The following is a 23,987-nucleotide window of genomic DNA, read 5'->3' as shown; positions in this document are numbered from 1 at the left end:
AGAAAATAAAGTTGCAGTATCTTGACAGCTTCCATACCATAATGTTACTGCACTGTTCACAGTACAGTTATCTAATAACAGTCTGTTGTCTGGCAGTGTTGGGCAAGTTACTTTCAAACTGCAACATATTACATATTCCTAGTTACTTTCATATTCTAGAATTATATTACCCTACAATATTACTGTCTGTATGGAGTAATATGTTAGCTATTCCACTACTTTTTAGTTACTTTCTACAAAATGGCCAAATAACCTGTATAGCAGCTTATGGGAACAGAAAACAAAAAAACTAAAATTAGAGAAATGCAGTGTTAATCAGAATAAACAGATTGTTTCTCGTTGGCGGGACAATGTGTATTCTAATACTAAAGGTAAGAGACTCATTGAGACTGAGACCAACCCACTTAAGAGGCTAGCAGTCTAAGTCAAGGAATAAATAAGGTTAAGTCAAAGAAGTAAATTTTGAGTTTTAAAGGCCTCAATAGAGCCAAATTGTCTGATGTCAGCTGGGAGGTTATTCCAGAGAAAGGGGGCACAGCGGCAAAAAGTCCTGCAGCCAGCTGAATTCTGAGAACATAATGCCAGAGGTGGAATATAGTTGTATAATGAGATCAGACATGTATGATGGGCCAAGACCATGTACAGTTTTGTCTGTCACCAGCAGCACCTTAAAGTCTGATCTGACATGAATTTGGAGCCAATGCAGTAGGCTAGGATTGGTTTAATATGATCAACATTTCTTGTATGTGTTAAGACTCTAGCTGAAGCATTCTGAACCATTTGAAGACTTTTAGTGCTCTCACGCGGTAGACCCCCCAAAAATGCATTGCAATAATCCAGTGTAGACAAAATGAGGGCATGAATAGCGATCTCTGCATCAGCTGTGGACAGGAAGGACCTAATTTTATTTGCGCAGGTGGTAAAAAGTGATCTTTGTAAGTTCTTTGATGTGCTGATTGAAAGAGAGGGTAGAATCAAATGTAACACCAAGATTGTTGACAGTTGAACTTTGAGAAATAACAGTTGTCAAGAGTTACCGTAACCTGATCAAAGTGGTGTCTCTGTTGAGCAGGGCCAATGACCAACATCTCAGTTTTATCCAAATTCAGGAGCAGGACGTTTTCTGACATCCATTTCTTCACCGCATACAAGCAGGTCCCTAATTTTGTGATTTGAGAGTTTTCATCAGCTTTTATTCGCACATATAGCTAAGTATCATCCGCATAGCAGTGGAAATGTATTCCATATCTGTGAATAATTTGGCTAAGAAGTTAAATATATAAAGACAAGAGCAAAGGACCAGAGAAGAGCCTTGGGGAACTCCATACTTTACATCATGTAGTGCTTCATGCAACATTAATAAGGAGTTTTGGGTTAAATTTGGCTATCAATAATAATGATTATCGGGGATAAATATGATGATAAATAATAAGATCCAATTTACATTAGATCACCTCGGGGCACCAACCTTGAAGAAGGGAAAAGACCAATTCACAAAATCGGTCCCATAAAAAGGCACTAAACTGTCAGTTTGTAAGTCTGATTAATAATTAACTTAATAACTACAACCAAAACAGCTAGTAATGGTCGAAGGATTTTGGAGTCCTTGACAGAGTAGAGGTTGGCAACATTCACTCAATATACAATATTAAGTAGACAGCATGAAGGTTCAAAAGTATTTTATTTCACACGTATGAAAACACACAATCTAACTAACATGTACTATATACAGGTGTGTGTGTGTGCGTGTGTGTGTGTGCGTGTGCATGTGTGTGTGTGTCTGGAAGAACAAAAGCAAAGTAGCTAACGTTCAAAGTACCACGCCGCTCGGCATGGACAAAGGAGGACTACAAACAATATGGCTGATAAAAAGGGACTACAAGATGGCTGATCGAAGGGTTGGACTCAGGTCCAAGATGGTGGATCACTACTTGTTTCACTGATAGGAGAGAAAAAATAAACAATGGTGGTGCTCACATCATGTGCTCACTGATATCACGTTTGGGTGTGATATGGTCCAGGCGGGGGGAGTGTGTGTCACGTGATGCCAAGTTAGAGAAGATGGTTATTTGCTTGCAAACACCCTGAGTCTGTGTGAAGCACAATTCAACTAACATCAACTTTAAAAAGAGTTAAAAAGTTCTGTGCTTAGCCGTGCTATGCTATGCTGTGTGCTATCTAGGCCCAGTTCAACATTACCAGTCTTTGAAGAAAAGGTGCTGGTAGTTCCTTGGCTGATGAGCCAAGCAGGAGAAGGTTGTCATTCCAATGTTGAACAGTGCTGTTCTTGCTGTGCAAGGTCTGATTAAACACAGCAGGTGGAGGAAACTGGTCTCTCCTTTCCTTTGCAAGGATAGCAGCTTGGTGCTCACTTGCTTCGTGTTCCTTGGATTGTGTAGTTAGCTGGTAAACTTTGCGTTGCAGCTGCTGGCACTAACTATGCTTGAATACTAGCAGGACCAAGCATCGCTGCTGTGAGAAGTTCTTTGGGCCTGCTGGAAATGTAGCTAGCATCTCTCAGCAGCTGTTAGGCCCAGAAGAATCCAGGAGAAGAGAACTTGAAGGCAGGCAGCCACATGGGAAACAAGGTGGAGAAGAGAGAACAAAGGAAGCAGCTGGAGTTTTGACTATCTGGTCAATGGGGGGGTCTGTCACCCTGACCAATAGTAGCTCAAAGCTGAATTTGCACCTAGGTGTGAAGACTGGCGAATTCTTGGAAACTGAGTTCAGTTCAGAGTCCATTTTGAAATCCACAATGAACGACTTCATCTGTGGGTCCCAACAATCAGTGAATATTGATGTAGTCATTTTATAAGAAACACATTGTGTTCTTTCTGATAGGTAAGTCTTTAGCCAAGCGAGAGCCAGGCCAGAGATGCCGAACTGACTTTCAAGTCAGTCTCACAGTATGCCGTGATCTATTGTATTAAATGCAGTGCCAAGATCCAGTAACAGAAGCTCAGAGGTAGAGTTTGAGTCCATAGTAAGTAGAATGTCATTAACCACTTTAGTAAGTGCAGTTTCGGTGGAATGACAGGCTGATTGAAAAGGTTCCAGAAGATTAATATGAAGTAAGTCACCTGAAAGTTGGTTGGACACAACTCTTTCCAAGACTTTAGAGAAGAAGGGAAGGTTGGATACTAGTCTATAATTATGTAGAGACCCTGGGTCTCTACATAATTATAGACTAAAACATGGTTTCTTAAGTAGAGGCTTAACCACAGCAAACTTAAAACTAGCAGGGACAACAGTCATGAGTGATAAATTAACAATATTTAACATTGTAGGTCCCAGTGTTGGCCATAGATCCTTAAAATAAATATATTACTGTAACATGTTGCTTTTGTAATGTGTTGCCCCCAACACTGTTGTCATGAAAAAGTCAGTGCAAAGAAAAATAGATGGGAAGACATAGTGTCCCTGTCTCTGGCCCTGCTCCTACTGTTGCTTATGGCCATAGGGTGGTGCTGAAGATTAAACAATGCTGCAAGTCAATAAAAGAGGTTGACAGCAATAACACTGACTGGGCTCAGGAAAGAGATGAACAGGAGGAAAGTCATGTGGGGATATATAGATATTAAATTGCTCTTGCTCATGTATTTCATGTTTTTGTATTCCTACTTCTCTTCTGTTGTGTCCTCCCCTCTTTATTCCTCCTCCTGCCAGTTACAGGGACGGTTTCATCTAAATGAGACGCACAAGGCAGGAGATGTGGTTCTAGGTGGAATATTTCAGGTCCACTTCTTCTCTGTCTTTCCTGACCTGTCTTTTACCTCAGAGCCACAACAACCTACTTGCCACGGGTGAGTCTCTCAGGGAAGCGGCAAAAGCAAAAAATGAGGAATATCAGTTCCATGAGTCATATGTATTTCTGTTAATTTCCCTACAGTTGTATTGAAATATTGTAATTAATTGTTGACATTCAACTGACACAATTGTTTGCAAAATGTGTACTTGTGCATTGTGTTCATGTTTTCACAGTTATTGTATGTTGTATTCTTCAGTACTTAATAGTGGTATTTGTGTTAGTTTTGATGTTGTAGGATTAAGGAGGGTCCAGACCATGGCCTTTGCCATTGATGAGATCAACAGAAACTCCAACATACTACCTAATGTGACTCTGGGATACAGTCTTTACGATAACTGTGTCAAACTAGGGATTGCATTTCGTGCAGGATTATCCGCAGTCAGTGGTCAAGAGGAGCAGTTTATATTAGATGAGGCCTGTGCAGGAACCCCTCCAGTTATAGGGATTGTGGGTGATGCTTTTTCTACACATTCTATTGCCATCTCCTCTGTCTTAGGTTTGTACAGAGTACCTATGGTAAGTTTGCCAATTTGCTTAAAAGTTAAAAGAAGAGGAAAAGGCTTTGAATGTTTTCAGGATGTACAGTCTGTCTTTCACAGGTAAGTCATTCTGCCACATGTTCCTGTCTGAGTGACCGGCAGAAGTTTCCATCCTTCTTTAGGACGATTCCAAGTGATGCTTTCCAGGTGACCATCCATTAGCAAAATGAAAATGCATACAAGGATGTGCACTTAAACATTCACAAGAAAGAACGTTGCTACAATGCAAAAACAGTTATAGTCCTAAAATGCAATAACTAAATATGATCCAATGTGAAACCTTTTTGGCATGTTTTCCACAGAAAGATCATTTCAGCCTGTGCACTAATCTCTTTATTCACTTAGGTGCAGGCTATGATTCAGATACTGAAGCGTTTTGGCTGGAGTTGGGCAGGTCTGCTGGTCAGTGATGATGACTATGGACTCCACGCTGCTCAATCCTTCCAATCTGACCTGGCACACTCTGGTGGAGGTTGTCTTGCCTACTTACAGGTGTTGCCATGGAGCAATGACACACATGAACTAAGGAGGATCGTGGATGTGATGAAGAAATCCACAGCTCGTGTAGTCATTGTGTTTGCAAATGACAGTTACATGATTCACCTAATGGAAGAGGTTGGGCTTGAACTGCAACCTAAATTATATGTCTTATCTTTTTTTATTCATCAAATTGAAAGATTTAAGTTGCAATAACATACAATTAGTTAGTCAGACTAATTATACAAAACTGTGCTTATGATGATATGCGTACTGTGTACAATTCAGAAGACTAGACAATACTTTAGTGACATGGCATTATGGAGTTATATATTTTATTTGACACACAGGTGGTGAGGCAGAATGTGACAGGCCTGCAGTGGATGGCCAGTGAAGCCTGGACAACTGCTACTGTCCTCCAGACCCCTGACCTCATGCCGTACCTGGCTGGCACACTTGGCATTGCCATCCGTCGAGGAGAAATACCAGGCTTCAGGGAATTCCTTCTACAAATGCTTCCTGACCTACACCACAACAACAGCTATGGAAACAGTATGGTGAGAGTTTAACTGTGCAATTTGATCTGGTAATTGCAAGAATAATATATAGTCATCATTTGTAAGACTGTTTTGAACATATTTCAGGTAAGCCAATTTTGGGAATTCACATTTCAATGTAAATTCACACCACCTCCAGCAGGTTGGGTGGAGGCTGGGGGAGCATTATGTACTGGACAGGAAAATCTAGAGGATGTGGAGACTGAGTTGTTGGATGTTTCCAATCTCAGGCTAGAGTATAATGTGTACAAGGCTGTGTATGCTCTGGCCTATGCCCTTGATGACATGCTGAAGTGTGAGCCAGGGAGAGGGCCTTTCAGTGGGCACAGCTGTGGCAATTTGCAAAGATTGGAGCCATGGCAGGTGTGATATCAGTTTACACTCCATCTGTTATATGACTAAATCATACAGTTTAGTGTTTCTTGCAAAGTGGTACTACTTATTGTAATGTGCCGAACAAATAGTGAGAGGAAATTACCTACTACTGGGGGACGTAAGTGGATAATATTATTAGCTCAGTGATAGGTTCTCGTTTTGATATGTTCATAAGTGTAGTATGCAGTTTTGATTGGTTTTTCATCTCTCTATGTAGCTAGTGTATTACCTGGAAAAAGTCAATTTCACTACAAAATTTGGTGATCAAGTGTCATTTGATGAGAATGGTGATGCCTTAGCAATCTATGATGTCATGAACTGGCTGTGGCTCCCTGATGGAAGAACTGAAGTTCAGAATGTGGGTGAGGTCAAGAGGTCGGCTTCCAAAGGTGAAGAACTCACAATTGATGAAGACAAAATCTTCTGGAACTTTGAATCAAAACAGGTTATATCAATTTTTTTCAGACACACCATGGTTACCTTATTATAGCAGTGTGAAGTAATGGAGAATAACAGATAATTACTTTTCACCCTGTAGCCACCCCGCTCAGTGTGCAGTGAAAGCTGTCCTCCAGGTACCCGCATGGCCAGAAAGAAAGGGGAGCCTGTGTGCTGTTTTGACTGCATCCCTTGTTCTGAGGGGGAGATCAGCAATAAAACTGGTTGGTTTTTAACTTTAAACATTGCAGTTTTGAGACATAATATAAACATATAGAGTATCTCAGGTCTGTTCCTTTTCTCATAGATGCCATGGGGTGCACCAGCTGTCATGAGGACTTCTGGTCCAGCCCCCAGCGTGACCACTGTGTTCCTAAGAAAATAGAGTTTCTCTCCTACCATGAGCCTCTGGGTATCGGCTTGACAGCTGCCTCCTTGCTGGGCACATGTATGTGTGCTGTTGTCATGGGCATCTTTATTTATCATCACAGCACACCCATTGTACGTGCCAACAATTCAGAACTGAGTTTCCAGTTACTGCTGTCTCTTAAGTTATGTTTCCTGTGTTCACTGCTGTTTATCGGTCGTCCCAGACTGTGGACATGCCAGCTGAGACATGCAGCATTTGGGATCAGCTTTGTGCTTTGTGTCTCATGTATTCTGGTAAAAACCATGGTGGTTCTGGCAGTGTTCAAGGCCTCCAAGCCAGGAGGTGGAGCTAGCCTGAAGTGGTTTGGTGTTTTGCAGCAGAGGGGGACAGTTATTGTTCTCACTTCTATTCAGGCAGCAATCTGCACTGTCTGGATTGTATCTGCCTCACCAACTCCTCATAAAAACACTCAATACTACAATGATAAGATTGTTTATGAGTGTGCAGTTGGGTCCACAGTTGGTTTTGCTGTGTTACTGGGCTATATTGGCTCATTGGCTTCCCTCAGTTTTCTGATTGCATTCATAGCAAGGAATCTTCCAGATAGTTTCAATGAGGCCAAACTTATTACCTTCAGCATGCTAATCTTCTGCGCTGTGTGGGTGGCCTTTGTCCCTGCTTATGTCAGCTCACCAGGCAAATATGCAGATGCAGTGGAGGTATTTGCCATCCTGGCCTCCAGTTTTGGTCTCTTGGTGGCACTGTTTGGACCCAAATGTTACATAATCCTGCTGAGACCAGAGAGGAACACAAAGAAGGCAATCATGGGTCGAGAAATCCAGACCTAGTAACTGCACTTGTCTTCATGACATAGAATGAAAACTTTATTATGTTAGTTCACTTACATCACATTTGTTCTCTTATGTCACATATGTAATGAACATAGGCAGCTTATGTCACACAGGTAACTTATGTCATGTACGTTACGCAAAGGATTTCACCCACATAAATGTGAAATGAATATGAATTGTCTTACCGCTTGGATAAAGTTATTCTACAGCATCCTGAATTACGATGGATGGGTTTTCATTGGTGTAGTTAAAGACTGTTGTGTTTAACATAGTCTCACTTTCTTGCAGGGTCATATGTTGTTCATTATGATAAAACTGTGCCCTAAGTCAAACTACATCTGTCCACATCTGGTCACTGCTTCACACATCCCTCCTAGGCTGATGTTCTCCACAATTCTGTGGAGTTTGTAGCTACTAAGATATAGCCACATGCATCCACAATGCTCAGACCACTTACATACATCAGCTGATGCTATATCCTCTTGCCACTTTTCATGCCATGTAATTTAGAACTACATTTGATTGGGAATGCTTGTCAGAAGTCTCGAGTTGTACTGGACCTGCCAAAGAAGGTGTGTCTGAAGTAACAGATGTGTTATCTCCCTAATTTATGTTACGGTCCTGTTGTAAGGTGTCACAACTTAGCCTCTAAGAAAGTCTTAAAAGGGTCTAAAAGATAGGAAATAAATATGATTTTCATTTTATATTGCAGCACTGTTCTGTTTTAATATATGACAAATTCACTTCTAAGAAAGTCTAAAAAGGATCTAACGGGAAGGAAATAAAGATGGTTTTCATTTTACTTTGCAGTTCAGTTCTGTTGTGATGTGTTGCAAATTAGCCTCTAAGGAAGTCTATTAAGGTGCTAGTGGCAGAAAATAAAATTGCAGTATCCTGACAGCTTCCATACCATAATGTTACTGCATTGTTCACAGTACAGTTATCTTATAACAGTCTGTTGTCTAGCAGTGTTGGGTAAGTTACTTTCAAACTGCAATATATCACATATTACTCGTTACTTTCATTTTTAAGAAATATATTACCTCACAATATTACTGTCTGTACAGAGTAATATGTTACCTTTTCCACTACATTTTAGTTACTTTCTACAAAATGGTCAAATAACCTGTAATGAACAATTAGATAACCTAGATCTTTTTAAATAAACAAATGGCCTTGGACATAGGGATGATCAGGCAGAAAAAGGATCAAAGTCTGATATATTATGAGATGGGACTAAATATTTTTAATTGTAGGCTTAGTCATATTAAACTAAATAGACCTATGCCTTCTATAATGTAGATTACATCAGAATGAAGAGGCATCACATTTTACAGAAATACAGATATAAGGAGAGAGTAAAACAGAGGAGAGCAATGATCCAGCAGAGCTCAGGGTATGACAATCCAGATTTGCCAATATGTGAGGCAACAGGAGGCAGGAGAGATAGATGTTCCCAGGGGCCCGTGGTCCATCAGAAGGGAGCCCGAATGAATCAGAATCAGAATCAGAATTCCATTATTTGTCCCGCAAATGGGGACATTTCTTAGTCACAGCAGCCAAAGGACAGTGTCACACTAAACAATAATAAAAAGTAAAAAGTAAACAATATAATAAGGAGATAAGAAATAGAATTAACTCGTATATACATTGTATTTACAATATGAACTCAGTATTTACAATATGAACTTAGTATTTACAATATGACATAGTATTTATAATATGAACAGTTTGCTATTTTTATTTACAGACAATAAATAACAATGAGTAATATGAGTATTAAAAATTGTCCAACTAGTGCAAACCAAAAAGTATGTGGATATGAATATAGTTTTGTATTGCACAGTGCACAGTGAGGTCTACTGGGAGCAGTGCTGGTTGTAGACTCTGACAGCAGCAGGAAGGAAGGACCTGCAATACCTCTCTTTCACACACTTGGGGTGTATCAGCCTGTCGCTGAAGGAGCTGACCAGTGCTGTGATAGTGTCCTGCAGGGGGTGGGACTCCTTCACCAGCAGCGATGACAGCTTGTCCATCATCCTGCTCTCTCCCACCACCTGCACTGGGTCAAGAGGGCATCCGAGGATGAAGCTGGCCTTCTTGATACGTTTATCAAGTCTCTTCCTATCTGCTGCTGAGATGCTGCTGCTCCAGCAGACTACACCATAGAAAATGGCTGATGCTACCACAGAGTCATAGAAAGTTGTCAGGAGTGCCCCCTGCACTCCAAAGGACCTGAGCTTCCTCAGCAGATGGAGTCTGCTCTGACCTTTCTTGTATGTTGCTGCAGTGTGATGAGACCAGTCCAGTTTATTGTTCAGGTGAACTCCCAGGTACTTGTATGACGTCACCATCTCAATGTCCATTCCCAGGATGTTCACCTGTGTGCAGGGTTGTTTGCACCTGCGGAAATCCACCACCAGGTCTTTGGTCTTCCCGGCGTTGAGGTGGCGGTGGTTCCGCTGGCACCAGTCTACGAAGTCCTGAATAAGTTCTCTGTAGGCTCTGTCGTCCCCGTCCCTGATGAGGCCGACGATAGCAGAGTCGTCAGAGAACTTTTGTAGATGGCTGTGTGGTGTTTGGTGCGAGAAGTCTGCAGTGTACAGGGTGAACAGGAAAGGGGCCAAGACTGTTCCCTGTGGGGCCCCCGTACTGCAGACGACTGTGTCCAACACACAGTCCCGAGTCCTCACATACTGTGGTCGGTTGGTGAGGTAATCGAGGTGTTGGTCCACCCCCGAGAGCTCCAGCTTATCCCCCAAAAGTGCAGGCTGTATGGTGTTGAAAGCACTGGAGAAATCAAAGAACATGATCCTCACAGTGCTTCCAGGCTTTTCCAGGTGGGACAGTGATCTGTCCAGGAGGAAGATGATGGCGTCGTCCACTCCAATGCCAGGCTGGTACGCAAACTGGAGTGGGTCCATAAAAGGACCCACCAGAGGGCGGAGATGGACAAGGACCAGCCGCTCCAGGGTCTTCATCAGGTGTGAAGTGAGAGCAACTGGTCTGTAGCTGTTAAAGTCCTTTGGGTGAGGGATCTTTGGTACTGGTACCACGCAGGAGGTTTTCCAGAGCAGTGGCACTTTTCCCAGCTTCAGGCTCATGTTGAAGAGGAACTCCACAATCCTGCACAGCCGGTCCGCACAGGACTTGAGGAGCCTGGAGCTGATCCCGTCTGCACCCGTGGACTTCTTCACCTTCATCTTCCTCAGTTTGTTCCTCGCCTGGATAGTGGAGAGGGACAGATTGGAGCAGGGGGGCTGAGTGTCGGGTGGGGGAGGCGGGTGAATGTCAGGGGGGGCAGTGGGGGCAGTGGGGGGAGTCTGCAAGCTGAATGCAGAAGAGAGAGAGGCAGAGGTGAGAATGGGGCAGGAAACAGGGGGGATGGAAGAGGTGGTGGGGGGCAGCAGAGATGACTGCACCGGGGGAGGGGTGGGTGTCTGGTCAAACCTATTGAAGAATAGGTTCAGGTCGTTCACCCACGCCTGATCCCCGGCAGCCTGGGAGTCTGGTTTCCTCTGCCCTGAGATGGTTTTAAAGGATAACTACCGTTTTTTACAACCTGGACCTTTTTTCTAGCAAAATATATGGTCATTTACTCACCCAGATAACTTTGGTGTCATTTGGCGTTGTTCGGACGAAATTAGATCCAGTGTAGCGCCGATATATCCATATAATGCAAGTAACGGGGCAGCGACACACAGCCTCTATATAACTCATTATCTGCCACGAAACTAGTTCATTTCACCAATATTTTGTTACGATATGCTAGCGCTATTCCCCTCTGAGTCCGGGCTCGTCCGTTATCAACATCCGGGGTCAAACTAGCAGTAGTAGTCAACCTAGTTGACTGTAGGTCAACCTACAGACCCCGGATGTTGACAATAGACGATTTCACATTTCTTTTATTTCCGATAGGTAAGACTTTAGCAAAGCGACAGCCAGGCCAGAGAAGCCAAACTGACTTTCAAGTCAGTCGCACAGTCTCACAGTATGCCGTGATCTATGGTATCACATGCAGCGCCAAGATCCAATAACAGAAGCACAGAGGTAGCATTTGAGTCCATAGTAAGTAGAATGTCATTAACCACTTTAGTAAGTGCAGGTTCGGTGGAATGACAGGCTGATTAAAAAGGTTCCAGAAGATTATTATGAAGTAGGTAGCCTGAAGTTGGTGGGACACAACTCTTTCCAAGACTTCAGAGAAGAAGGGAAGGGTGGATACTGGTCTTTAATTATTTAAAGACCCTGGGTCAACATGTGGTTTTAAAAGACTTAAAACTAGCAGGGACAACAGTCATAAGTGATAAATTAACAATATTTAACATTGTGGGTCCCAGTGCTGGCCATTGATCCTTAAAAGAAATATATTACTGTAACATGTTGCTTTTGTCATGTGTTACCCCCAACACTGTTGTCTGTTGTCATTAAAAAGTCAGTGCAAAGAAAAATAGATGGGAAGACATAATGTTCCACCACTTGTCTTTGTATGCTCAAAATCAATCTGGAATTAAAATATTTCCTGGCCCTGCTCCTACTGCTGCTTATAGCCCATTGGGTGGTGCTGAAGATTAAATAATGCTGCAAGTCAATAAAAGAGGTTGACAGCAATACAACTGACTGGGCTCAGAAAAGGGATGAACAGGAGGAAAGTCATGTGGGGATTTTTAGATATTAAATTGCTCTCGCTCATGTATTTCATGTTGTTGTATTCCTACTTCTCTCCTGTTGTGTCCTCCCCTCTTTATTCCTCCTCCTGCCGGTTACAGGGACAGTTTCATCTAAATGAGATGCACAAGGCTGGAGATGTGGTTCTAGGTGGGATATTTCGGATCCACTTCTTCTCTGTATTTCCTGACCTGTCTTTTACCTCAGAGCCACAACAACCTACTTGCCACGGGTGAGTCTCTCAGGGAAGTGGCAAAAGTAAAATACTGGAGAAAATCAATTCCAAGAGTCATTTGTATTTCTGTTAATTTTCCTACATTTGCATCTATTGAATTATTGTAAGTAATTGTTGATATTCAAATGACATAATTGTTTGTAAAATGTGTACTTGTGCATTGTGTTCATGTTGTCACAGTTATTGTATGTTGAATTTTTCTACAGTTAATAGTGGTATTTGTTTTAGTTTTGATATTCTAGGAGTTAGGAGGGTCCAGACCATGGCCTTTGCTATTGATGAGATCAACAAAAACACCAAGCTGCTACCTAATGTGACTCTGGGATACAGTCTTTACGATAACTGTGTCAAACTAGGGATTGCATTTCGTGCAGGATTATCCGCAGTCAGTGGTCAAGAGGAGCAGTTAATATTAGATGAGACCTGTGCAGGAACCCCTCCAGTCATAGGCATCGTGGGTGATGCTTTTTCAACACATTCTATTGCCATCTCCTCTGTCTTAGGTTTGTACAGAGTACCTATGGTAAGTTTGCCAATTTGTCTTCTAGTAATTCTGTTGGATCATTTTGATATGATCTCATATTTAATGTCACTTGTAAATATAGAGTAACCATCAAAGATTAAAAGAACAGGAAAAGGCTTTGAATGTGTTCAGGATGTACAGTCTGTATCTTTCACAGGTGAGTTATTTTGCCACATGCTCCTGTCTGAGTGACCGGCAGAAGTTTCCATCCTTCTTTAGGACGATCCCAAGTGATGCTTTCCAGGTGACCATCCATCAGCACAATGAAAATGCATGAAAGCATGTGCAGTTGAACATTCACAAGAAAAAATGTCTCTAAACTGCAACAACAATTATTTTCCCAAAAATGCAATAACTAAATATGATCCAATATAAAAACTGTTCAGCATGTTCTCCAGCCTGTGCACTAATCTCTTTATTCACTTAGGTGCAGGCTATGATTCAGATACTGAAGCGTTTTGGCTGGAGTTGGGCAGGTCTGTTGGTCAGTGATGATGACTATGGACTCCATGCTGCTCAGTCCTTCCAATCTGACCTGGCACACTCTGGTGGAGGTTGTCTAGCCTACATTGAGATTTTGCCCTGGGGCGATCACCGAGATGAACATAAGAGGATTGTGGATGTGATGAAGGAATCCACAGCTCGTGTGGTCATTGTGTTTGCACATGAGAGTCACATGATTAACCTTATGGAAGAGGTTGGGATTGAACGACAACCCAAGTTACATGTCTTAATGTTTATATTCATCAAACTGAAACATTTAAGTTGCAAACACATATTGGTCTGTGACAAATGTATCTTTGAATAGGTTACACTTCTTTTGATTCAAGCCCTGTTAGCAGGGTTTAGAGTACAATCAGTTACTCAGACAAATTACACAAAACTGTGGTTATGATGATATGCATCACTTTGCTCATAAAATACTGTGTAAAACAAAGGATTGCATCTGTGTATGAACAAGTAAGACATCACTTGTGTATACTGTTTACAATTAAGAGACTAGACAATACTTTAGTGACATGGCATTGTGGAGTTATATATGTTATTTGATAGGTGGTGAGGCAGAATGTGACAGGTCTGCAGTGGATGGCCAGTGAATCTTGGACAGCTGCTACTGTCCTCCAGACCCCCGACCTCATGCCGTACCTTGCTGGCACACTGGGCATTGCCATCCGTCGAGGAGAAATACCAGGCTTCAGGGAATTCCTCCTCCAAATTAGTCCTGACATACAACACAACAACAGCAATGGAAATAGCATAGTGAGAACTGAACTGTGCGATCTAATCTGGCAATTGCATGAATAATATATAGTCATCATTTATGAGATTGTTTTGAATATATTTCAGGTAAACCAGTTTTGGGAATTCACATTTCAATGTAGATTCACACCACCTCCAGCAGGTTGGGTGGAGGCTGGGGGAGCATTATGTACTGGACAGGAAAATCTAGAGGATGTGGAGACTGAGTTGTTGGACATTTCCAATCTCAGGCCAGAGTATAATGTGTACAAGGCTGTGTATGCTCTGGCCTATGCCCTTGATGACATGCTGCAGTGTGAGCCAGGGAGAGGGCCTTTCAGCGGGCACAGCTGTGGCAATTTGAGAAGATTGGAGCCATGGCAGGTGTGATATCAGTTTACACTCCATTTGTTATATGACTATATCATACAGTTTAGTGTTTCTTGCAAAGTGGTACTATTTTAATGTGCCGAACAAATAGTGAGAGGAAATTGCCTACTACTGGATGATGGCAGTAGTTGGTATTATCAGCTTAGAGATAGGTTCTTGTTTTGATATGTTCATAAGTGTGGTATGGAGTTTGGTAATTGAATACTATCCCATGTTTACCATGATTGTACAGAATTATTTTGCAACCCTCAACAACCTAGTCAACCACGGACAGTTACAGTATATGGGTTGGAAGAAGCAAATACTAGACGCCGACTGCTAGAATAGGTTAGGAAAACATAAAATAAAGGCACCCCAAAAATTGTTTTTGGTTGTTGAGGTTTAATCTGTCCTCTTTGGTTTTTCATCTCTCTATGTAGCTAGTGTATTACTTGGAAAAAGTCAACTTCACTACAACATTTGGTGATCAAGTGTCATTTGATGAGAATGGTGATGCCTTAGCAATTTATGATGTCATGAACTGGTTGTGGCTCCCTGATGGAAGAACTGAAGTTCATAATGTGGGTGAGGTCAAGAGGTCAGCTTCCAAAGGTGAAGAACTCACAATTGATGAAGACAAAATCTTCTGGAACTTTGAATCAAAACAGGTTATAGCTGATTTTTCAGACACACCATAGTTAAGTCATTATTGCAGTGTAAAGTAATGGAGAACAACGGATGCTTATTTTTCCCCCTGTAGCCACCCCGCTCAGTGTGCAGTGAAAGCTGTCCTCGAGGTACCCGCATGGCCAGAAAGAAAGGGGAACCTGTGTGCTGTTTTGACTGCATCCCTTGTTCTGAGGGGAAGATCAGCAATAAAACTGGTTGGTTTTTGACTTTAATCACTGCAGTTTTGAGACATAATATAAACTTATAGAGTATATCAGGTCTGTTCCTTTTCTCATAGATGCCATGGAGTGCACCAGCTGTCCTGAGGACTTCTGGTCCAGCCCCCAGCGTGACCACTGTGTTCCTAAGAAAATAGAGTTTCTCTCCTACCATGAGCCTCTGGGTATCGGCCTGACAGCTGCCTCCTTGCTGGGCACATGTATGTGTGCTGTTGTCATGGGCATCTTTATTTATCATCGTACCACACCCATAGTACGTGCCAACAATTCAGAACTGAGTTTCCAGTTACTGCTGTCTCTTAAGTTGTGTTTCCTGTGTTCACTGTTGTTTATGGGTCGTCCCAGACTGTGGACATGCCAGCTGAGACATGCAGCATTTGGGATCAGCTTTGTGCTTTGTGTCTCATGTATTTTGGTAAAAACCATGGTGGTTCTGGCTGTGTTCAAGGCCTCCAAGCCAGGAGGTGGAGCCAGCCTGAAGTGGTTTGGTGTTTTGCAGCAGAGGGGGACAGTTATTGTTCTCACTTCTGTTCAGGCAGCAGTCTGCACTGCCTGGATTGTATCTGCCTCACCAACTCCTCATAAAAACACTCAATACTACAATGATAAGATTGTTTATGAGTGTGCAGTTGGGTCCACAGTTGGTTTTGCTGTGTTACTAGGCTATATTGGCTCATTGGCTTCCCTCAGTTTTCTGATTGCATTCATAGCAAGGAATCTTCCAGGTAGTTTCAATGAGGCCAAACTTATTACCTTTAGCATGCTGATCTTCTGTGCTGTGTGGGTGGCCTTTGTCCCTGCTTATATCAGCTCACCAGGCAAATATGCAGATGCAGTGGAGGTATTTGCAATCCTGGCCTCCAGTTTTGGTCTCTTGGTGGCACTGTTTGGACCCAAATGTTACATAATCCTGCTGAGACCAGAGAGAAACACAAAGAAGGCAATCATGGGTCGGGAAATACCGGCCTAGTAACTGCACTTGTCTTCATGAGACAGAATGAAAACTTTTTCTATATACCAAAAAACGTCAGTTTGACTCATTTTTATCTTCATTATCTTAGTTCACTTACATTACATATGTTCTATTATGTCAAATACATTGTGTACGTAGGTAGCTTATGCCACACAGGTAACTGATGTCGTGTACGTAACGCAAAGGATTTCACCCACAATAATGTGAAATGAAAATGAACTGCCTTACCGCTTGGATAAAGTTATTCTACAGCATCTTATATAACGATGGATTGGTTTTCATTGGTGTAATTACAGACTGTTGTGTTAAACACCGTTTCACTTACTTTCAGGGTCATATGTTGTTCATTATAATAAAACTGTGCCCTAAGTCAAACTACATCAGTCCACATCTGGTCACTGCTTCACACATCCCTCGTAGGCTGACATTCTCCACAATTTTGCGGAGTTTGTAGGTACTAACATGTAGCCACATGCATCCACAATGCTCAGACAACTTACATACATCAGCTGATGCTATATCCTCTTGCCACTTTTCATGCCATGTAATTTAGAACTACATTTGACTGGAAATGCTTGTCAGAAGTATAGAATTGTACTGGTCCTGCCAAAGGTGTGTCTGAAGTAACAGATATGTGTTATTTCTCTAATTTATGTTACAGTCCTGTTTAAGGTGTCGCAACTTGGCCTCTAAGAAAGTCTAAAAACGATCTAACCGGAAGGAAATAAAGATGGTTTTCATTTTACTTTGCTGTTCAGTTCTGATGTGATGTGTTGCAAATTTGCCTCTAAGGAATTCTATTAAGGTGCTAGTAGCAGAAAACCAAATTGCAGTATCTTGATAGCTTCCATACCATAATGTTACCATGTTACCAAAGAATACCACCATCACCTTCGTCCTCTTCATCAACACCATCATCATTTACGAAGACGTTATGGCGACCCGCTGTTTAAGAAACCATGTGAGTGGTTACCAACAAAAGAAAGACTCCTTTGCCCAGTCGAACCGGCTCTGCCCCCAACGCTCATGAGTAGTGCCATCCAGCTGGGTATTGGACCGAGACTGCAAGCTTGCAGTTGAGTGACAGAAAGGCCGCTGGAGACGAAAGCCGCAGCCTGCTGACTCCACAAGACAATGCTTCAAATAAAGTAGGCTTAACCATCCCTCATCATGCTGGATTCACACGTATGAAATATGAGTTGGTGTCTTTGTCTTTGATTTTGATTCTTTGAGCTTAGGAGCAATTTGGTTAGGGCTCCGTTAGCATTCAATTATTCTCTTAATATTTAAATGCTTTCACCCAACCTGCAATTTCACCATCTGCACATATTTCACTCATAAACTCATTACATTAGTCATTACAGACTCAACTTCTTTCTGTTACCTGTTAATCTTGTCATTTGTTTTTCATTTCATTTATTTACTCTGAACTATTTAGCTAAATAAATATATTTAACCCTATGTCGTTGTCTGTGCAGGTTTGTTTTAATGTGGAGAACCAATGGTAACTGTGTGTAGAAGTCACTACTTAAGTTATGAGATTGAATGAACTGATCTGAAATTGATTAGAATTGATTGATATTGATTCAAGTTAACCTTGTCTAGTTGAATTTGATTAATTTCCTCCGGATTAGTCAAAGAGATAAAAGGACGGAGGTGGTGCGCCGATTCACGAGTGCTTCATTAATCTCAAGTGATTAATAAATTACATTTGTTAGTAGTGTATCTCCTACACAGTCATGAGTGATACATTAACAATATTTAACATTGTGGGTCCCAGTGCTGGCCATTGATCCTTAAAAGAAATATATTACTGTAACATGTTGCTTTTGCAATGTGTTCCCCCCAACACTGTTGTCTGTTGTCATGCAAAAGTCAGTGCAAAGTAAAATAGATGGGAAGACATAGTGTTCCACCACTTGTTTTGCTATGCTCAAAATTAATGTGAAATTAAAATAATTCCAGGCTCTACTCCTACTCTTGCTTATAGCCCATTGGGTGGCGCTTAAGATTAAACAATGCTGCAAGTCAATAAAAGAGGTTGACAGTAATAAAACTGACTGGGCTCAGAAAAGGGATGAACAGGAGGGAAGTCATGTGGGGATATATAGATATTAAATTGCTCTCGCTCATGTATTTCATGTTGCCGTATTCCTACTTCTCTTCTGTTGTGTCCTCCCCTCTTTATTCCTCCTCCTGCCGGTTACAGGGACGGTTTCATCTAAATGAGATGCACAAGGCTGGAAATGTGGTTCTAGGTGGGATATTTCGGATCCACTTTTTCTCTGTATTTCCTGACCTGTCTTTTACCTCCGAGCCACAACAGCCTACCTGCCATGGGTGAGTCTCTTAGGGAAGTGGCAAAAGTAAAACACTGGAGAAAATCAATTCCAAGAGTCATATGCATTTCTGTTAATTTTCCTACAGTTGTATCTATTGAATTATTGTAAGTAATTGTTGATATTCCACTGACATAATTGTTTGTAAAATGTGTACTTGTGCAATGTGTTCATGTTGTCACAGTTATTGTATGTAAAATTTTTCAATAGTTAATAGTGGTATTTGTTTTAGTTTTGATGTTGTAGGAGTTAGGAGGGCCCAGACCATGGCCTTTGCTATTGATGAGATCAACAAAAACACTAAGCTGCTACCTAATGTGACTCTGGGATACAGTCTTTACGATAACTGTGTCAAACTAGGAATTGGATTTCGTGCAGGATTATCTGCAGTCAGTGGTCAAGAGGAGCAGTTTATATTAAATGAGACCTGTGCAGGAACCCCTCCAGTCATAGGGATTGTGGGTGATTCTTCCTCTACACGTTCTATTGCCATCTCCTCTGTCTTAGGTTTGTACAGAGTACCTATGGTAAGTTTGCCTTCTATTAATTCAGTGGATCATTATGATATGATTTCAACTTTGATGTCAGTTGTAAACATTGAGTAATCAACTTTTAAAGATTAAAAGAGCCGGAAAAGGCTTTGAATGTTTTCAGGCTGTACAGTCTGTGTCTTTCACAGGTGAGTTATTTTGCCACATGTTCCTGTCTGAGTGACCGACAGAAGTTTCCATCCTTTTTTAGGACGATCCCAAGTGATGCTTTCCAGGTGACCATCCATCAGCAAAACGAAAATGTATAAAAGGATGTGCAGTTAAACATTCATAAGAAAGAACTGCTACAGAGCAAAAACAGTTATATTTCTTGAAATGCAGTAACTAAATATGATCCAATGTGATCCCTTTGTAGCATGTTTTCCACAGAAAGATTATTTCAACCTGTGCACTAATCTCTTTATTCACTTAGGTGCAGGCTGTGATTCAGATACTGAAGCGTTTTGGCTGGAGTTGGGCAGGTCTGCTGGTCAGTGATGATGACTATGGACTCCACGCTGCTCGATCCTTCCAATCTGACCTGACACACTCTGGTGGAGGTTGTCTTGCCTACTTAGAGGTGTTGCCATGGGACAATGACCCAGATGAACTAAGGAGGATTGTGGATTTGATGAAGAAATCCACAGCTCGTGTGGTCATTGTGTTTGCACATGAGAGTTTCATGATTAACATCATGGAAGAGGTTGGCCTTTAACTACAACCTAGTTGTAGTTATACATCTTAATTTTTTTTTTAATTTATCAAACTAAAAGATTGAAGTTGCAATAACATATTGGCTTGTGACAAATATATTTATTAGAATAGATTACACTTCTTATTTGCTAAATGCCCTGTTAGCAGGGTTTTAGAGTTCGGTCAGTTACTCAGACAAATTACACAAAACTGTGGTTTTGATGATATGCATCACTTTGCTCATAAAATACTGTGTAAAACACAGGATTGCATCTGTGTATGAACAAGTAAGACATCACTTGTGTATACTGTGTACAATTCAGAAGACTAGACAGTACTTTAGTGACATGGCATTGTGGAGATATATAATTTATTTGATACACAGGTGGTGAGGCAGAATGTGACAGGTCTGCAGTGGATGGCCAGTGAAGCATGGACAGCTTCTACTGTCCTCCAGACCCCTGACTTAATGCCGTACCTGGCTGGCACACTGGGCATTGCCATCCGCCGAGGAGAAATACCAGGCTTCAGGGAATTCCTCCTACAAATTCGTCCTGACCTACACCATAACAACAGCTATGGAAATAGCATAGTGAGAACTTTAACAGTGCAATCTGATCTGGCAATTTCAAGAATAATATATAGTCATCATTTATGAGACTGTTTTGAATATATTTCAGGTAAACCAGTTTTGGGAATTCACATTTCAATGTAGATTCACACCACCTCCAGCAGGTTGGGTGGAGGCTGGGGGAGCATTATGCACTGGACAGGAAAAGCTAGAGGATGTGGAGACTGAGTTGTTGGACGTTTCCAATCTCAGGCCAGAGTACAATGTGTACAAGGCTGTGTATGCTCTGGCCTATGCCCTTGATGACATGCTGCAGTGTGAGCCAGGGAAAGGGCCTTTCAGCGGGCATAGCTGTGGCAATTTGCAAAGACTGGAGCCATGGCAGGTGTGATATCAGTTTCCACTCCACTTGTTATATGACTAAATCATACAGTTTAGTGTTTCTTGCAAAGTGGTACTATTTTAATGTGCCGAACAAATAGTGAGAGGAAATTGCCTACTACTGGGTGATGGCAGTAGTTGGCATTATCAGCTCAGAGATAGGTTCTTGTTTTGATATGTTCATAAGTGTGGTATGGAGTTTGGTAATTGAATACTATCCCATGTTTACCATGATCGCACAGAATTATTTTGTAACCCTCAACAACCTAGTCAACCACGGATAATTACAGTATCTGGGTTGGAAGAAGCAAATACTAGATGCCGACTGTTAGAATAGGTTAGGAAAACATAAAATAAATACAGGAGGGTCAGGCACCCCAAAAATTAACAATAATAATAATAATACATTTTATTTAAGGCGCCTTTCAGGGCACTCAAGGTTGCCTTACACAACATATGAACAACGATTTAAAAGAGCAAAGGACACATATAAGTGCAATAAAAAACAAAAATAAAATCAGAAAACTGCAGGGTGGAAGACAAATTAAAGTGAGTATGAGAGTTTGAAGAGGTAGGTTTTTAGACGGGATTTGAAGATGGATAGAGAGTTAATGTTCCTGATGTCGGGGGGGAGGGAGTTCCAGAGGCGGGGGGCAGAGCGGCTGAAGGCTCTGGACCCCATGGTGGACAGACGGGCAGAGGGCACAGTGAGGCTGATGGAGGAGGCTGATCTGAGTGCCCGGGAGGGAATGTTGATGTTGAGGAGGTCAGAGAGGTATGGGGGGGCGAGGTTGTGGATGGCCTTGAAAGTGTGAAGCAGGATTTTAAAGTCTATGCGAAATTTGACAGGAAGCCAGTGGAGTTGTTGAAGAACGGGCGTGATATGATTGATGGAAGGAGTTCTGGAGACAATACGAGTAGCTGAATTGTTTGTGGTTGTTGAGGTTTAATCTGTCCTCTTTGGTTTTTCATGTCTCTATGTAGCTAGTGTATTACTTGGAAAAAGTCAACTTCACTACAACATTTGGTGATCAAGTGTCATTTGATGAGAATGGTGATGCCTTAGCAATCTATGATGTCATGAACTGGCTGTGGCTCCCTGATGGAAGAACTGAAGTTCAGAATGTGGGTGAGGTCAAGAGGTCGGCCTCCAAAGGTGACGAACTCACAATTGATGAAGACAAAATCTTCTGGAACTTTGAATCAAAACAGGTTATATGTGATTTTTCAGACACACCATAGTTAAGTCATTATGTAAGGGATAATGTATAGTTCGGAGGTTGTTATGGAGAAATAAACCCCGACGAAGGAGGGGTTTATTTCTCCATAACAACCGACTAACTATACATTATCCCGCTTATTACACGGCCTTACAACTGAAATAAATAATAAATAATCACCCACAATGATTCAGCAGCGACAAGGATCGCTCAGTAAAGTTTTAACTTTCACTTTCACTTGAGAGAGGAGAGACTGAGAGACGAGCTGGACAGCGTGCTGTGGTTGGTGTAACGCGTTGAAAGTCCAGCTGTCTTGCTTATGTTGCTATATGTTGCCAGTGCGGATCAGAGCGCCGTCCCTAGCTGCTCTCATGTGTCCAGTCACAGACATGATCTGACGACTTTCAAGGCCTGCCTGAGAGAGCAGCTGGACAGCGGTGCTGTCTTGCTTATGTTGCTACATGTTGCAGGGGCGGATCAGAGCGCCGTCCCTAGCAACGGTCTGTTATACTTGATGACGGTCATTATACAGAAATAACAGACCGTAGAATGCAGCGACCGACCAATCAGAGAGCAGCATTCAATAGAGCCATGTAATAAAGAAGTGTAAAGTAATGGAGAATAACAGATACTTATTTTTCTCCCTGTAGCCACCCCGCTCAGTGTGCAGTGAAAGCTGTCCTCCAGGGACCCGCATGGCCAGAAAGAAAGGGGAACCTGTGTGCTGTTTTGACTGCATCCCTTGTTCTGAGGGGGAGATCAGCAATGAAACAGGTTGGTTTTTAACTTTAAACATTGCAGTTTTGAGACATAACTTAAACATATAGAGTATCTCAGGTCTGTTCCTTTTCTCATAGATGCCATGGGGTGCACCAGCTGTCCTGAGGACTTCTGGTCCAGCCCCCAGCGTGACCACTGTGTTCCTGAGAAAACAGAGTTTCTCTCCTACCATGAGCCTCTGGGTATCGGCCTGACAGCTGCCTCCTTGCTGGGCACATGTATGTGTGCTGTTGTCATGGGCATCTTTATTTATCATCGTAGCACACCCATTGTACGTGCCAACAATTCAGAACTGAGTTTCCAGTTACTGCTGTCTCTCAAGTTATGTTTCCTATGTTCACTGCTGTTTATTGGTCGTCCCCAACTGTGGACATGCCAGCTGAGACATGCAGCATTTGGGATCAGCTTTGTGCTTTGTGTCTCATGTATTTTGGTAAAAACCATGGTGGTTCTGGCTGTGTTCAAGGCCTCCAAGCCAGGAGGGGGAGCTAGCCTGAAGTGGTTTGGTGTTTTCCAGCAGAGAGGAACAGTTATTGTTCTCACTTCTATGCAGGCAGCAGTCTGCACTGCCTGGGTTGTATCTGCCTCACCAACTCCTCATAAAAACACTCAATACTACAATGATAAGATTGTTTATGAGTGTGCAGTTGGGTCCACAGTTGGTTTTGCTGTGTTACTGGGCTATATTGGCTCATTGGCTTCCCTCAGTTTTCTGATTGCATTCATAGCAAGGAATCTTCCAGATAGTTTCAATGAGGCCAAACTTATTACCTTTAGCATGCTGATCTTCTGTGCTGTGTGGGTGGCCTTTGTCCCTGCTTATATCAGCTCACCAGGCAAATATGCAGATGCAGTGGAGGTATTTGCCATCCTGGCCTCCAGTTTTGGTCTCTTGGTGGCACTGTTTGGACCCAAATGTTACATAATCCTGCTGAGACCAGAGAGGAACACAAAGAAGGCAATCATAGGTCGAGAAATCCAGGCCAAGTAACTGCACTTGTCTGCACGAGACAGAATGAAACCTTTTTCTATATACCAAAAAACGTCAATTTCACTAATTTCTATCTTCATTATCTTAGTTCACTTACATTACATGTGTTCTATTATGTCAAATACATTGTGTACCTAGGTAGCTTATGCCAC

At 42.0% G+C, this 23,987-nt stretch overlaps 3 protein-coding genes across 3 annotated transcripts; all 3 read left to right on the top strand.

Moving 5' to 3' along the window:
• Nucleotides 1–1,077: 1,077 nt before the first annotated feature.
• Nucleotides 1,078–7,412, top strand: LOC311255787 (extracellular calcium-sensing receptor-like; the record flags this gene model as incomplete). Its single annotated transcript, XM_084350437.1, has 10 exons — nucleotides 1,078–1,155; nucleotides 3,667–3,803; nucleotides 4,030–4,324; nucleotides 4,408–4,494; nucleotides 4,693–4,962; nucleotides 5,175–5,381; nucleotides 5,469–5,744; nucleotides 5,974–6,201; nucleotides 6,295–6,418; nucleotides 6,502–7,412. The coding sequence occupies 10 exons, from the start codon at nucleotides 1,078–1,080 to the stop codon at nucleotides 7,410–7,412; spliced, it is 2,613 nt and encodes an 870-aa protein (XP_084206563.1).
• A 4,778-nt stretch (nucleotides 7,413–12,190) lies between these two features.
• LOC311256469 (extracellular calcium-sensing receptor-like) lies at nucleotides 12,191–16,327 on the top strand (the record flags this gene model as incomplete). The annotated part of the gene is made up of 9 exons (XM_084351551.1): nucleotides 12,191–12,315; nucleotides 12,547–12,841; nucleotides 12,999–13,085; nucleotides 13,269–13,538; nucleotides 13,895–14,101; nucleotides 14,189–14,464; nucleotides 14,890–15,117; nucleotides 15,210–15,333; nucleotides 15,417–16,327. The coding sequence occupies exons 1-9, from the start codon at nucleotides 12,206–12,208 to the stop codon at nucleotides 16,325–16,327; spliced, it is 2,508 nt and encodes an 835-aa protein (XP_084207677.1). The 5' UTR covers nucleotides 12,191–12,205.
• A 2,134-nt stretch (nucleotides 16,328–18,461) lies between these two features.
• LOC311255786 (extracellular calcium-sensing receptor-like) lies at nucleotides 18,462–23,835 on the top strand (the record flags this gene model as incomplete). The annotated part of the gene is made up of 9 exons (XM_084350436.1): nucleotides 18,462–18,670; nucleotides 18,902–19,196; nucleotides 19,349–19,435; nucleotides 19,633–19,902; nucleotides 20,278–20,484; nucleotides 20,573–20,848; nucleotides 21,829–22,056; nucleotides 22,715–22,838; nucleotides 22,922–23,835. The coding sequence occupies 9 exons, from the start codon at nucleotides 18,462–18,464 to the stop codon at nucleotides 23,833–23,835; spliced, it is 2,610 nt and encodes an 869-aa protein (XP_084206562.1).
• Nucleotides 23,836–23,987: the final 152 nt, after the last annotated feature.

This window comes from Pagrus pagrus, assembly GCF_965226575.1.
Source record: "Pagrus pagrus genome assembly, chromosome: 4".
Taxonomy (NCBI): Eukaryota; Metazoa; Chordata; class Actinopteri; order Spariformes; family Sparidae; genus Pagrus; species Pagrus pagrus.
The sequence above is the reverse complement of the archived record's forward strand: the minus strand, read 5'-3'. Positions and strand labels throughout refer to the sequence as shown.